The sequence below is a fragment of the Lottia gigantea genome (genome assembly GCF_000327385.1).
Source record: "Lottia gigantea unplaced genomic scaffold LOTGIsca_14, whole genome shotgun sequence".
Lineage (NCBI taxonomy): Eukaryota > Metazoa > Mollusca > Gastropoda > Lottiidae > Lottia > Lottia gigantea.
The window spans coordinates 943521-959865 of NW_008707617.1; the positions used below are offsets into that span (position 1 = coordinate 943521).

Consider the following 16345-nt stretch of genomic DNA (forward strand, 5'->3'; position numbering starts at 1 on the left):
ATGCCATTGACACAGGCTTTCACTGTACAGGTGCAAAAACTCAATCACATTAAGCATAAGACACCTACCTTCAATGGCAAGTTTTTTGCTATTCCATTTCTTTTCTGTTCTTGGGATATTTTCTAATTTGATTGACACAACATCATTAACAATATCAAACTTTAAAATATAAAATCTTAAAATACCCAACCATAGTTCACTTAAACTTTCTGTATTATCACTTTTCCATTCTTCTGCCTAAAAATATGATAGACAATATGATAATTTTTCTTTGCAAAACTAACTGTATTATTTTTCAGATTGCAAATCTGATTAGCTCAGGTAAAAAAATTCCAGTTTCTGAGACTAAAGTATGGTTGGTAAAAAAATGGCGTACCTGTCCCTTTAAGTTTACCTACTTCCCTACTACTATTGAAACAAAGGTTGACTTCAAATCAATGAACACATCATCATAATGTTTGTTACAATTGAATAACAAAATAAATATGAATTGTTGAATTTATCCAGAGTGACAGGATATTGCAAAATAAAGGACTTTATAAAACAATCATGGACGGCATGAATTCAATGACCATAAGAGGTTTCAAATATTGACTTACTTCTTTAGCGATTGAAGCAAACCATTCTTCCTTTTTCTTATCACATTCTGCAAACTTAGGAAAATCCTACAAAAAAACATAAAGCAAAATTTTTATTTTGAGGTTTCATCTTTTTTTCTGTTAATTCAAGGGTAACCAATGACAACCCCAATGACGTCATCAAACACTTAGTTAACAGACGTCTGATTAAAAATTAGAATGGTGCAAATTGATGCTGCCAGTGTCCCTGATACACATAAAGAATTTAGAAAATCTCTTCAAGATGATTGATGTCAAGAGGTATACTCTAAGCCTACCTTATAAAAGACTGGTAAAACAGGAGGACTAGTATTTTGTAAATAATATACTGTCATTAAACTAAAAGAATAAGCAGGTAATGTTCCTTCTTTCTGTCTATCTAAACCACATATCTGTAAAACAAGAACATCTCAGTTGTACATAGACCCAAGATAATTTGTCTAATTGAAAAGAGCTCATCTCGTTCTATAGACTTAAATTATATATCAAGAGAGCATGTTCTTCTAACTTTCAAATGCAGGACTGACTAAAATCCTGTGCTTTAATGGCAGATTTAACACAGATTGTAAACTATACATTGTTGATCAACAATATGCAAAGATAACTCACCTTTCCCCAAGTCCTAAAAACAATACCAAGCTGAGCAACCCTAGGATCTAGACTACTATAAATAGACAGTAGCCTACTGGTATCTCTAGCAAAACAACTATTTATAGTCAGTTGACAGACTATGTTAGATTCAGGATCAGTAAATATTACTGCCGGTACTTTTGAATAAAAATCACAATGTACATCTTTAAATTTATCTTCTGAAAATAAAAAATAAACATAATTTTGATAAATCCAGTCAGACACATTGAATCTGAAGGTCTTGATATCTTAGTTCCTTATTTTCTAGTAGGCCTCCTCCATATGATATCCATGATCTGTCAAATATGTTATACAAAATGAGTTCTAGGTCACCACAAACTGGGTTGAAAAATCAGACAAGGTCACAACAACAACCTATGCTAGAATTGAAGCCCAGATCAGAAAGTAAGCAAGTGTCTTAAATGAAAACTTTTAAATGCCCTGAAAAAGCTTATGGTAAACTTTTCAAATATAGGTAATGTAACATTTACTTCAGGCACTGTATTCTCAAAATGATCTTAGCGCTTGGATGACCTAGGGTCTTGAATCGTAATAAATCTAGTCCAAATTTATCCTTTTAAAATGAAAAGCTAAGTTTTCTTACCAGATTTTATAAGAAGATCAAAAATTAAAACTAAAATCTTTGGCATACACTTCGCACTAGGTGAATTGACATATATGTTAATATTAGATGATGTTAAACCAAAACCAGAAATAGATGAACCATACATCTTCATTTCTATATCTGAAATATATCAAATTATAATGTAATCAAAGGGAATGCAGTTTTACATCCAATTTTTTTGGACTTGATTGGACTAATGATGACAGCAATAAGAGAACTTTTACCAAGACAGTGAAAAAATATAGAATATTGTGTTGTTACAATGTAACAGTTACATATAAGCTATCATTTTCAAACTTATTTGCCCACACAACTAATTTAAAGGGATTGTAAAGGGGTTTACTAAAATTTTTATGTGTATCACATTTTTTGACGTCACTAGAGAGGGGCTACCTAAGCTACTATTGATATCTATGCAATTCCCCTCTGGTGACGTCATAAAACGAGTTAGTTTTAGTGGAATTGCAGGTACAACAGATGTCGGAATGAAAATTGGAATGGTGCAAATTGAAGCTTTAAGTGTCCCTGATACACATACAAAATTTAGAAACTTCTTTATAAATACAAAATTTAGAAACTTCTTTATAATCTCTTTAATGTAAGGTAAGTCGGGGATCCCAGTAATTAATAAAAAAAATTGAGGAAATGGAAAAGATCAAGGAGACCACAAGCTCTCATATGGAGTACAGGAGTAGATTTTTACCTTTTTAAGATACTTAGGAAGTCGTTTCATCTCTCAAACCAAATCTCTAATGGTTTTATTCAAAAACATAAAAAAATGCCAATCACCAGAAAAAAGAGGAATGCCACTAAATAAAGGAAGTCTGTGATCCCTGGTAAGTTCCAGTTCAGATACTTTTTTCTTTCAAAACATAACATAGAAGTTTTACCTGGAGCAATAGTTTTACAATGTTGCTCAACAAATTCCATAATTTTATTTCTTCTATCTATATCATCTTGTTTTATAGCATGTTGTTTCCATGTATCTAATAATACTTTATCTAAACATTCTATTTGTTTTTTAGTTGGTTTTGGTATGTATCTTAGAATATTCTCTAATTCTGTAACCTGTTAATCATATCATAAACCATACAATAACTCAATACATTAATTGTAAAAAAAAACATGAAAAAAAAAAAAACTCAAAAAACTTTTCAGCACCATGTGGGCTTATAAAGATAGGCAACGCCATGCAGGGTGCAATGAGGGAAATTTTGTCAGGACAGCAGCATTAGCCTCCTCTTTTTCGATTTCCAACTGTTGAGGGATCTTTAACGTGTACATGCAATTGTAGAGCGATATCAAAACCAGAAACATGTTGTTTGGTATAAACCTTATCATATTCTATAATTTTGTAATAAATTAAAAAAATAAATTTATTATTAAAATAAAATCAGATTTATTTGATTATGCCCACCTCTTTTCTACGTTGGTGACGTTTTTCATTTACATGTCTCCTACAATCTTCAGATAAATCTAAATGATATGAACAAATTCTACAGTAGTAATTTGCCCTCGGAAACTTCGTAGATTTCTGAAAAAAAAAAACAAAGTACAAATTATCAGACACCAGATTTCTTAAATGTGTTTTTACTATTAATTTCTTCTGGACATGTCCCTATCTGTATATCTAGAAATTTCCTCATATATACTTGTGCTGTGCAAAAAGGATTCAACCACAACATTTTTCACAACTTCGACAAGATTATTTGACTATTCATCACAAATTCTGAGCACATAAATTATCAAATGACGAGGGTAACATGATGAAAGTCTACCTTTTTTAATGGAAATATCCAATTCTTCTCTAGACTCCTTTTGAACAAATCTTCCCCTTCATTAACTGGAAAAAAAATCCCGATCTATATCAGCAATTTCATTTTTTAATTTAGCTGGTGATTTAATATGCCATTAAGTGTTGTTCCTACTAATTTTTTCAGGTGACCAGTCATTCATATGAGAAGACTTGCCGTCAAAATAAACTACCGTATTCATTCTATTTGAAGTCCCTGCCCTAATAAACACCTTCCCTTTTTTTTCATAGTTACCCATGCCTCCATAAAATTAATCAAAGAAATAAAAGCAGATCTAGAACCTTACATTATTTTCTTGAAAGGTACCGGATACTTTGTAGCCGAATACAGAAATCAATTACAAAATCCAGATCATATGCCCATCACTACCTTGGTGCATGTGTTCTATAGTCTATTTCAGATTGAAGAATTTTGCAACAAAATTGATGCCACCCCTACTGACAAAATGCAGCTTCAATTAGAATGAATACGGTATTAGTAGAGCTTTGTATCAGGAAAATTGTCAAATTTGCCTAATGACCATCTCCAGGAGCATGCAGATTATATAATATGAGATTCTATTTTCTTATCAATATCAGTAGCACTATTTTTTTCTATTAATCAATACGACTTACTTATCTGAGTGACTCCTTTAAGAATTGCATTTTCTTTTTTGCCATCTTTTTTCTTCTCTTTAGCACTATGATGTCTGGTCTTATCACTGGTTCCACTATTATTTTGATCAGATAAAACCAATTCTGGTGAAGATTTACTTCTTCTCCTAGAGGATTTTGAATCAACACTTGTTTCAGAATTTGCGACCTTCTGCTTTTCATCTTTTATTTTTTTATTTTGTTTTGAGTCTTTTATATCAGGTGATTTCTGCTTATTCTTATTAATTTCAACTTCTTCCTTGGGATTCTTCTCATTCTTAGCAGCTTTGTCATCTTTTGGCTTATTTTTAGGAGCATCACCATCCTCTGGCCTGTGCTTGTTTTTAGATCCATTATTAACTTTTGGCTTGTGTTTAGAACCTTTACTTCCATTGAATTGATCTTTTTTATCTTCAGACTCTTTTGGCATAGTAGACCGAACAGATTGGTCATTAATTTGCTTTAATTGTTCAGTTGTTCTGAATCCTTTCTCATCAATTGAAATAGAAAGATTCTGCAAAACTTCTGTATTTCCAATACCTGAATCTATTTCATCTTCTACTGCACTGCTGGAACTGCTAGGTTTCTTCCTTTTGTTACGAGGAGGTCGGTTTCGCTTTTTCTTAGTTGGCTGAGGTTCCTCAGGAGCACATTGGGCATCATTATTAGATGGTAGTTTCAGCATGCGTTTGAGATCTTCAGTTATTGTATCTACATTTGCTTCTGCCATTTTTAATAAGGTACTTTGTCCTGCCTGAAATGGAATAATAATTTCAAAAGACATTTTACTACTGTACACAAAACACACACCTAAGAGAGAACAACTCACGCAACTACAGACAATTCAACACTTTTTTAGTGTGAGTAGATTAGATCTGATCTGCTATCTTTTATTACTTTCTAGTAATAGTTGTAAAACATAATTTGCACCATGTGAACCAGTCTACCTTCACTGAGTAAGATGTCAGATTAATACATTCTAAGAAAAATTCAGTAACCTTGGAAATCTACTTTCGGTTCCGTTTTCAAAATTCAAATAGGCTCACTGTTCTTGCTTGTTGTGATGATAATTTGTTGTGCAATTATTGATACAGATTTGCTTAACTTTTCCTGTATTAAAACCATAGAAAGTTTAAAACCAATAACCAAGGTCAAAACTATTGCAACTTCATTTTGAAATGATAAGCATTTGCAATGTTTGCCATCGCTGTCATCTTCATTAAGGCTAAAATAACAATAGCTAACAAAACATCCTGCGGAGCCACGACCCTGCAGAATTTTAATCTAGCAAGAGTTGTTTCCTCTTGGTTGGGAATAATTATGATCTCGCATTTGAGAGATTCGTAAATTCAAATATCCTTGAAACTATTTTTTAAAAAATAGTCTAAATATTTATATTTCTTGCAATATTCTTCTAATATATTGTCCAATATAAAAAATAGTGTTATAACTTTATTTCCTATTGTCTATCGGCAATTTGAGAAGTGATCAAACATGGCTGCTCTTAGCAAGAATTATTGCCTCTCAGTCATGAAATCACAGAAATTTATCATTGTTGAGCAATTCGGTTGAACATTGAGAACAATTTGCGTTTGTTTTAGATTTAACACAAAATGTTTGCAAGCTGCGGATATTTTCGTGGTCTCACTTGTCCTTATTTTCAAAGTGGATTATGTGAGAGACCGTACTGTCATTTTCGGCATGTAAAAGAAAAGGGAAAGGGTGAGGAACCGGGAAATCATAACCACTTTGTTACTTACAGACCTATAAGCAAAATTTTGAAAGTCTAACTTATTACAAAGAAAAAAAATAAAGCCTTCAGTGCTTTCATTCCATTTCATTGTCTTATGAATAGGCCTATTTGTGAACCCACAAACTTGAAACTGAAGATGTAAATAGAAATTAGGATCAGACATAACTAAGATTATGTCTTACACTAAGTCAGAATATCCTTCATTTTGCATAGCATTATTTTATTTTATTACAAGAAAGGTCTTCCCAATAATCTTTGATCCTTCAAAAAACCCAGCCTCAAAATTCAAAGTCTTGTGTTTTGTAAACAGCAGAAAATAAGAGCCCTGAAGATATACCATACCAATATGTTATGATTGATAGTTCGCAAATGACATCTCGTATATTTATTCACATGGCATAATTACATTTTATAAGATATAAAATTAATATTTTTTTGAATTCTCTAAGAAATATAGATTAGGATTCTAAGAAATATTTAACAGGAAAACAATAGATAAGCTTAATATTAGGAAATTCGAATTTTTTTTTTTTCAGAAACAGCCACCTCAACCTCAGATAAACCTGTAATATGCGTAGAAAATATTGGAAATTTAATATCACCTAATTTGCCAAATGACAGTTACTTTCAAAAAGCTGGAAAGAAAAATGATGAAAAAGAAGGAATTGATAGTCCTCAAAGCTTGGAAGAGGAAGACGAAAATGGCGGAGAACTTGTCATTGATGCCGAATCCATGGAACAAAAAGACAAAGTTGCTTTTCCAGCACCAAACCCAAGTTTTCAACCAGTGTACAAACCTACCCCAAAATTGGAGATCACTCCCCGTAATCCTAATGATCCTTTACCAGAATACTGCCCAACCCCTATTCCAGAATTGAAAAAAATGCACAAAACTTTGCCAATAAGTTTAGAGTATGATCCTGTGTCTAACTTTTCCTTGAAGGAGAAAGAGGAACTTTCTCAACCCACCTATGTTCCTATCAAACGTTCTTTAAGTAACGACTCAGGAGAGTTTCCATCAATGAAGCAAATGCGGTTGGATGGGCATGCTGAAAATGGAGAAAAAAGTGAATATATTGTGCAAGATGAAATTTGTGACTCTGATGGAGATGAGGCAGGTGTTGCTCAATTCAGTGATGATGAAAACAATATGACAGATATAAATGAATGCCAGGAAGAAAATAGTTTTGAGGAATTTTTCGACACCAAATCTTACGCTCGCGATACAGTGAGAGACAAAGATGCTGAGTCTACAATTCCTAACAAACTCCTAAAAAAGTTTGACTATGTTTCTGGTATTCTGGGTTCAGAATCCTCCACCAAAGGTGATCAAATTAAAACTGAATCTAAAAGATCACAAAAAAGACTTTCTGATAAGGAAAACATGCACACGGAAACAAGCAGAAACTTAAAGGAAGAGTCAAGTTCACGGTCATCAAGTTCGAAATCCACCAGTGTAAGTAGTAAGGACAAAGTTAAAAGTTCAGATGTGAATCATAAACACTCTAGTTCTAAAAGTTCAGTGAAATCATCATCATCATCATCATCCAAAATAAGCAGTGCATCTTCTAAGTCATCTTCTTCTAAATCATCGTCTTCTCATACAAGTTCTAAGTCAAGTAGTCACAAATCTGGCTCCTTGAAAAGCGACAATCATAAAAGTGATGGAAAAGAACCACATAAAACTAAAAGTAGCTCAGGTAAATCCGAAAATTGTGATAAGTCTCATTCAAATACACAATCCAAAGACAGGCATAGTTCTGGAACTTCTAGTTCTAAAAAGGGTGGTGATAAAAGTCCTAGATCTAGTTCAAGCTCTAGCCTTTCAAAAACAAATGGAAAATCTAATTCAAGGAGTGATAAGCACCACCTATCAAGTGATAAATCGAAAAGTTCTCATGACAGACATCACAGTGATCTTTTCAACAGTTCACATGATTCATTGAAAAAGCATCACAGCTCAGGAAATAAAGTGAAAAGTGACAAACATCACAGTTCTAGTGATAAATCCAAAAATTCAAGTGATAAGCATCACAGTTCTAGTGATAGGTCCAAAAGTGCAAATGACAAACATCACAATTCTAGTGACAAACACCATAGTTCAAACACCGAAAGCAGTTCTAAATCTAGTCATAGTTCATCAAGTTCTAAAACAAAACATAATTCAGGGTCTCAGAGTGATTCATCTAAATCGAAAAATGACAGTCTTAGCAATAGCAGAAGTCCTAATGGCAATCCAAATAAACGATACAGTATAGAAGATATCCACAATGATTTGTTTGGTGACACTGATGAAAGTGATAATGACAGAGAAAGTATTGTTGAGGAGCCAACTGAAATGCCTGACTCTGAAATCTTTCAGTATTTAGATGAAAGTGATTTCTCTGATGCTGATACTTATGAAGAATGTCTCAAGATCTTTAATGAAACAGCTGGTTCCAAATCTAAATCACCTGCTAAGAAAGATGTCAAAAAGGTAAGCTGTTTGATAAATATAAACGGATTAAACAGCCTCTAATTTTCACCAGTCCACTTTTTCTCCAATGTCTATTGTTTGCTAAATTCAAGAGAACTTGACCATCTTACTTCTGATGTCACTATGGCATTTAGGGAGGGGCAATATGGCAATAGTAATGATTTAAAACTTTTGGGGATTTTAAAAGGAACTAAATAATACAGATCAAATCTGTCTTTAATCAGATATGCTTATATAGCTCCTTGATAAAGCAATTATATTTCCTTCAGAAACCAGAAACTTCCACTGATGATAGTGTTGGAAAGAAAAGATTGGCTTATGAAGCAGCTTCTAAGGTAAGGTGTACATTTTAGGAAGGTATGTTATTAGGAGGTGGTCTTTTTTTATATCAGGATTAACAAGCTGGGTTAATCAAACAGCTGGTACTTTGATTAGTTAATCTGAATCAGTAGGAGCTTTCATTAACATTAAGCTTACTTACTCAGATGAACGCTGTTTGTTAAAGTTTTCAAGCTGAATGACATGGTTTCTTATAGGTAGTAAAAAAGCCAGTAGTAAAAGCCAAAACTATTTTGAGCCCAGCTCAGGTGATGCACAACAGAATTATTGCTATGCAGAAACAAGCATTAGAGGCCGCTGCTGCAAGGAAAGCTGCTTCAGAGACACCTACTGCCACTGCACCAGTAAGTTGTTATTTAGCTTGAAACTCAATAAACATGAACTGTGATTTAGGATTTAAAGGTCTTATAATTGATATGGACTTTTCAGATGTCCTTGGCTATTATTTGCAAAATTGTGGTGGTTTTAATGCTCAATGATTCTTTTTTTGTTTCCCTCTCTGTTGATGGATCTTAAACATGCCAAGCCAGCAGCACACAGAGCCTCAGATTTATTGTGGTATCTGAATGACTAGAAACTGTTTCCATGTCAGCCCCTCTATTTGTATCACTGACAAAGGGAGACCAGGTCTCTCCATAGAGACTGAGATATTTCAGGTATTAATATGATATTCTCGATTACTATATTATATTTTGTTATTACAGTCTGCTAGCAGTGCCATTACAAATCTATTTGGTGGAAGTAAACAACGTGTAGCACATACAGCTATTAATAATAAGACACAGGCTGTTACAGCTTCTAAATCAGAAAAACGTCAACAACATATTCCCACCATTGTAAGTAACAGATCATAAATGTTATTTGTCAAGCCTTTAAGCAAGGTAGAATGAATTAAAATAAAAACTACCAAGGGTTCTGTAGTGGAGTCTGTTAGAGTATTGAAAACTTTACGTGACATCATTTGCTAGGTTATCTCAACTAAATAGTGGTTTTGGGTTCTAATCTCAATCAGTGTGTGAAAGTCTGTGACCTTGAATAAGCCATCTTTCCTCATTTTTCCAGTCAGCTCAGGTACGCATAATCCAGGAAAGATTAATGCAAAGGACCAGCTAGTAGAAAGAATCCTTGTGAACCTAAGTTGTTATCCTGTAAAAAAAATTGTTGCTTCTTTCTATTTTCACCATTGAGTCTTTTTTTACAGAAAAATTTAAAGAGACCAACAGTACCAGCTGAATATGGATCTAAAGTACCAACTGCTATTAGACAGCGATACCTTAATCTGATAATAGATGAATGTTTGAAATTTATTAAAGATGAAGAAACAGCTTTTAAGAGGGTATATAATTTTTATGTCTCCTTTTTTTATATGCCCACATCTCTCTATGTGGACTTATATTGTCGGCAAATCAGTCGGTCCGTCCGTCCGTCCGTTCGTTCGTCCATTTGCTTGTAAATGCTCTAAAAACTAGATTTTTGATGGAATCAAATGAAATTCATAAAACGAAGATCAAGTTCGAATTTGAGCTATTTTCGACTGTTAGAAGCAGAGTTATTTCCCTTGCCCCAAAATCTTGAATATTTACCATCCGCATGCCGTGGGGGGCGTATATGGCTGTGGTCCACTATCTTTGATTTTGTGATGAATTGGAGACGGAGGAACTGACTTCAAAACTTGAGTCGAATAAGACAATAAACTGTGGCCAATGTGTTACAGACTAGGGCTGAACGATATTGGTTCAAGTAGATATCGCGATATTGTGCATTATTATATCACAATACCAGTATAAAGAGATGATTATTATGTGCCTCTCAATGTAAAAAATTTTCATTATTCAAATCATCTATCTCACTTGAAATGGAATGTGCCTTCTTCTTTTGAGCACCAAGTAAGTCTTTCTAAGGATTGCAAGCAGGAAAATGGTCAAATTGGCACATAAACTGCCAAACCAACATGGTTATCAAATGATTGAGGTTTTATATTTGACCTATTTCAGGGTCAAGAAGAAGAACATGTAGCCTATGGTAGAAGTTCTAATAAAAATATCTATCTTCGAATGGCTGTCAATACTATTAAACGTTTACGATCAGAGGCTGATGTTAAAAATAACTCTCCAAAGAAGGTGGTAGCTAATGCTCAATCCCATGAAGCTACTCTTGGAGGTTCACGAGCTGCTAAAACCAGCTTTACTTTAAAAAGATCAGGTGCTCATCAAACCTTCTTTGGAGATTTTTCAGGTATGTTTTAACAAAGTTTGTTGATCAATACTCCCAGAAGTATCTATTACTCAGTATTGTTGAATATAGTTTGAGATATCAGCATCCGCTGGAAGCAAACTTTAACTAGTCATCTACCTACCTACCTATCATTGAATAAACCAGCAGACGTTTTCATTTCACATTCAAAGAGATATATATATAACTGCCATATGATTTGCTTGACCAATTGGTGGAAACCTTGTTTTCTACTGAGGATGATGATAAAGAAGTAAACGTGTTGATTGATTAAAGAAGTTTGATTTACTATTTAATTGAAGACAAATCTGATGTCAGATCTTTACTATGAAAATACTTGGGGTACTCTTGAATTCAGTTGTTTTAGAAGTAGGACGAGTCTCTTGCCATGCTATGATAATCTCTATTTTGTAGGTGCTGAATTATACAAGAGATTATCTAAATATGTAACATCAGAAGAAGATCTACAGACCAATAATTTTCCTAGACCAGACTCGAACTCTTCATCTAGTGCTAAATTTTATGTTGATAATAAAAAAATAAAAGATCCAACATTGAAAGGTAAGTATTTTTTAGTTTTTGGAGGTGGCTGCCATGAAGTTTTTGTTGAGAACTAGGGCTGGGTAAAATAATTGAAATGATCGATTATTGTCGATAGGAATTTTTAATTTTGGTAATTGATCATCGAAGTACATCATCGATTAAATGTCAACGTTATATTTTCTCCACTGTACCTGTTAACATGTAGTAATCTCTGCCACATGGGTTACCTTCAGCACATAACTTACCCACAATAAACTACATGTATAACATGTATAATAAGCCATCAAATCAATAATAATACTACTATGACACAAAAATGACCCATGGAATTAAAAATTTGATATGAATTTTATTTAGTATTTAGAAGAATTCTCACTTTGATTGATCAGTATTTTACCGTCAATAATCGATTGCATTTTGGTAATCGATACCCAGCCTTATTGAGAACATTCATGATGAATCTATGATTACTCTTTGAAATGGTAAATAGACAGGATTCAGATACAGAATGAGTACATGTTTTGATACAACAAGGTTGTTTGACTGTTAATGTAAAAGCCTGTGAGGATATAATTATTGAGAATGTTTCACTTTTTCATTGTTTAAACAGGCAGAATGATTATTTTGTAGATTATGAAAAGATCTGTAATAGATGTGGTAAAAGGTTTGTGGTCTATCCTGATTGTGAATATGGTAGTTTTGAAGAATGTTCTTTTCACTGGGGTAAAGCTTGGAAAAGAAAAGGTATATTTCTTGAATTTGATAAAGGTCTTGCTCACAAATGAAAGTAACATGCTGTAGCTTCAATTTGTAGACAATTTCTGGGAGCAAAACTGGGAGTGGAAATAAAAAAATCAGCAAGTTCTTGCCATCTTCTTAGCAATGATCTTTCCTGGATAATCCATACCCATAAATTTAATTGACTTGAAAATAACAGAAGAAAATCTCCATATTCCAAGGTTGATTAAGTTTTACAGAAAATTTCGTTAGATGAAGGGGTGTTTACTGTTGATTCTGTTTTTTTTTTTGCCAGTTGCTGGTCAATGGGAAACCAGGTACACATGCTGTAGTGGTGATTTAAGTGCTACAGGTTGTGCTGTTAGTAAAGCTCATACATATGAATCTAATAAATATGAAAATATTACCGGGTATATGAAGACTATGCCTACATCACCACCATTAGATGGAAATTATGGTGTTTATGCAATGGACTGTGAAATGGTAAGGAGATCCATACCTTGCGTTCTTGGCAAACTAATGCTAGGAATTATTTGGTCACTTAGATACACCCTTGTTGCAACGCACATTTTTACTTTCCAGGCCCTTATTAACATCCTTAAATTGGTTGTAAAAGTTTTTTCCTGCTCTTCTAGCTTTTATGATTATCAGGGCCATTTATTTGCCATTTTTGCCATCAGATGTCTGTTGTTCTTGTAATTATAGAAATATGTAGTCATTATGAAAAAATGGTGCTTATAATATCTTCGGACATTGCATAAGTGACATTGCAAGAACCATACCCTGTCATGATGACCCTGGAAATGATTTATTTCCTGTGGTTTTTGTTTCTTAAATGGACATACCACATGACAGAATTTTATTCTGAGCTGTCATCATGAAAGCTTATATTGAGTTCTGTCAACTTGTTTAACAAATATTTAGAGGACAACAATTTTGTTCTGTCATTTTCAGAATAATTCATAAATTCAAATAATGTTTAGTTCATGTATCTGTATTTGAACAATTGTTATGTATGAACTAGGTATATACTACTGGTGGTATGGAGTTAGCTAGAGTAACAGTTGTTGGTTCAGATAAACAACCAGTGTATGAAACACTAGTTAAACCAGACTATCCCCTAATAGATCCTAATACAAGGTTTGTACTTAGACTTCAACCCTATCCATCATTCATGAGATTCAAATCAACAAGATTAGTCATTTATGACAACAAAAATATGTTTTTTTTTGTTTAAATTCGTGTAATGGTTGTTTGGACGTAATGGATTTATGGTGAGTTATTGTGCCAAGCCCAAGAAATAAGATTATATGAAGCAGTCTCGTCATTAAGGTGGGGTCCATGGGGGCTAGTGAGAATTAAACCAGTAAACCCTTCAGTTCAGCAGAGATTTTGCTATGTCCTTGTACAGAATCAAAAAAGATGAACTTGTTTATTTTTGGCTTCTGAAAATCGCCAGAAATGAGTTCTCTGCACTTCTTATTTTTCACATTTTTAAGGGGAAAGGGACCAAAACTCACAGCACGAAAAATTTGTGTCACCTTGCGTGGATGTACCTTGTCAGCATCAGCTAAGCACAGAATCTGAGCCCCAGCACCGATTCACTCCTAGCGACGGGGCTGCTCCAAGGTGTCAATATTGGTCCCAGAATGCAATGATCCAGAGCTCAATTTACAATGAAATTTGTTACTCTGTTGGTGTATATCTTACCATAATTCTGATTGATGTTATAGATATAGTGGTATAGAAGAGAAAGATCTAGATAATGTTAAAACTACACTGAGAAATGTACAAGCAGTATTACTGAGTTTATTTAATGATAAAACTATTCTAATGGGTCATAGTTTAGAGAGTGATTTAATGGCAGTCAAGGTAATATAATAATTCAGGCATGTTGAAGAGTTTTGAGAATGATCTTTCTTAGATGACTTCATGGTTTGGCTTTGTGAACATACCAAAACTCTTCAAAATCAATCTTATTCAGATAAGACCTAGCTTTTTATTAGCTTTTATTTTTAATATGGCCACTTCAGTTAGAGGTCTAACTATGGACGTCTTGAGCATTTGTCTGTTTAATGACACCACCAGCCAATCAAATTTCATCCCTCTTCAATGCTGGGATCTTTTGACATGGACAAAAGGTGTGTTGATAAACTGGTCTAGCCTGTCGTTAGAACCTAACTGAAGTGGCTAAAAAAAAACCATTTGCTAATAAAAAATAAACGAAACTTAAATTTGGTCTACATGTACTTCAATTAGACTGCTTCGAAATGGATTGGAGAAACTCCATTTTATGTCTGGCTCTAAGCGTGATGATGTCACATCCATCCGCATTTCATACCTGAGGAAGGGCCAGATTTGTCAGGCTAGGATGTTTTGATGATGTGAGCTCCTATGATACAATAAATGATTGATGTTGAATTTCAGATTATTCACAATACAGTAGTAGATACGTCTCTAGTATTTCCTCATAGATTAGGTTTGCCTTATAAAAGAGCATTAAGAAATTTAATGTCGGAACATCTCCAGAAAATTATACAAAACGATGGTAGGTGTAATCTTTCATATATAGATATAAGATATATTGTCACTAACACAAAAGACCAAAAGTGTACTCTGCAAAATCAGACATTTTTTAACGACCTGTAGAAAACTGACCTTTACTCTCTAATAAGAAGGCTATTAAATATTTTTATGTTTGATGAAATACAAGTCAAATATTGGTGCTGTTTTACCAGCATTCGACATTTTATTGAGAGATTGGATGCAAATATCATCTGCAAAATGGTATGAATTATCTTCACTAAGTCTAGTCTACTTCCGTAATCGGTTTATGCAGATTATTTGTGATTTTAATTGTCATTATTTTTTCAGAGGGTGGCCATGACAGTAATGAAGATGCCTTAGCTTGTTTAGAGTTGATGCAATGGAGATTGAAAGAGGATGCCAAGAGAGAACACAGAAGATCTTGATCTGAATTTGGCTTAAAGGAATTGCTTTAATTCTGTATATAGAGCTCAGGTTTAGCTGATTTCCCGATCTTAATGTAGGAATCATGGAATTGTCTTTTATAATTGCTAGATTTATAATATCTGAAGAAAACAGGCATTATTTTAAAATCTTCTGTATTTTTGAAAAATTTGTTTTCTTCAAAAGCTAGTATCCATCTAGACCCTTATACAGAATTGGAGTAACTAGTTTTGCTGTGATAATATGATAACCATTAAATTATTTCTATCTGAAGTTTATTAAGGATTTAAAAAAATAAAGTCATATAAATAAATATATTAGTTGCTTATATTTGCATAATATGCCTATCAGTGGGGATACAGGGGTACCTTAACCTAACCCTGCATCCCTTGAATTTGGTTTGCACACACTTTATTTTTTCACAAATTTAATAGTATGATTTTTATACGTTTTTGTCTCAAAATATGTTTCAGGATGCACCAGATTAATTCAATATTTCAACAGTTTTCTTGGGAGATTCTCTCCGATGCCCCATGAGACATAGCCCCCTCCCCATTGAGTCAGTCTACTCTGTCCCCTTTTTGTACCCTCAATTATGAACAATGCTATGCACAGCTGAAATTGGTTTCTATTGACTGGTTACATTACTTAATTTGTTATTCATAATTACATATCTGATGATTATTTATAAGTTTTTCTTTATTCTCATGGAACCAAGATTAAAATATTTAACAGAGCTAAAGAATTCATGGTAATATAGATCTATTTTTAGGATCTTACTGACCAATATAATTAAGTTATTGACCCAAAATGTTGGAACTTATTACCATAACCCATGTTGTTAATAAGTGTGTTATTTATTAAGATCTGTTTTGTATATTTTGTCATGTATTTAAAGTAAACAGATTTACAACTGTAATGATCTCTATTATATTGGTTGGCTGAAGAAGCCTGATACATTATGATAATTGCATTG

The 16345-nt window shown here is 33.3% G+C and overlaps 2 protein-coding genes across 2 annotated transcripts; one reads left to right on the plus strand and one right to left on the minus strand.

Moving 5' to 3' along the window:
• Positions 1–871: 871 nt before the first annotated feature.
• LOTGIDRAFT_111841 (hypothetical protein) lies at positions 872–1999 on the minus strand (the record flags this gene model as incomplete). The annotated part of the gene is made up of 3 exons (XM_009049644.1): positions 872–1009; positions 1227–1423; positions 1852–1999. Coding segments are annotated over 3 exons (483 nt in total), but the record flags the coding sequence as incomplete, so codon positions are not given.
• Positions 2000–10087: 8088 nt separating this feature from the next.
• Positions 10088–15371, plus strand: LOTGIDRAFT_111751 (hypothetical protein; the record flags this gene model as incomplete). Its single annotated transcript, XM_009049645.1, has 9 exons — positions 10088–10222; positions 10881–11121; positions 11533–11679; positions 12292–12405; positions 12695–12882; positions 13424–13539; positions 14133–14271; positions 14827–14947; positions 15274–15371. Coding segments are annotated over 9 exons (1299 nt in total), but the record flags the coding sequence as incomplete, so codon positions are not given.
• Positions 15372–16345: the final 974 nt, after the last annotated feature.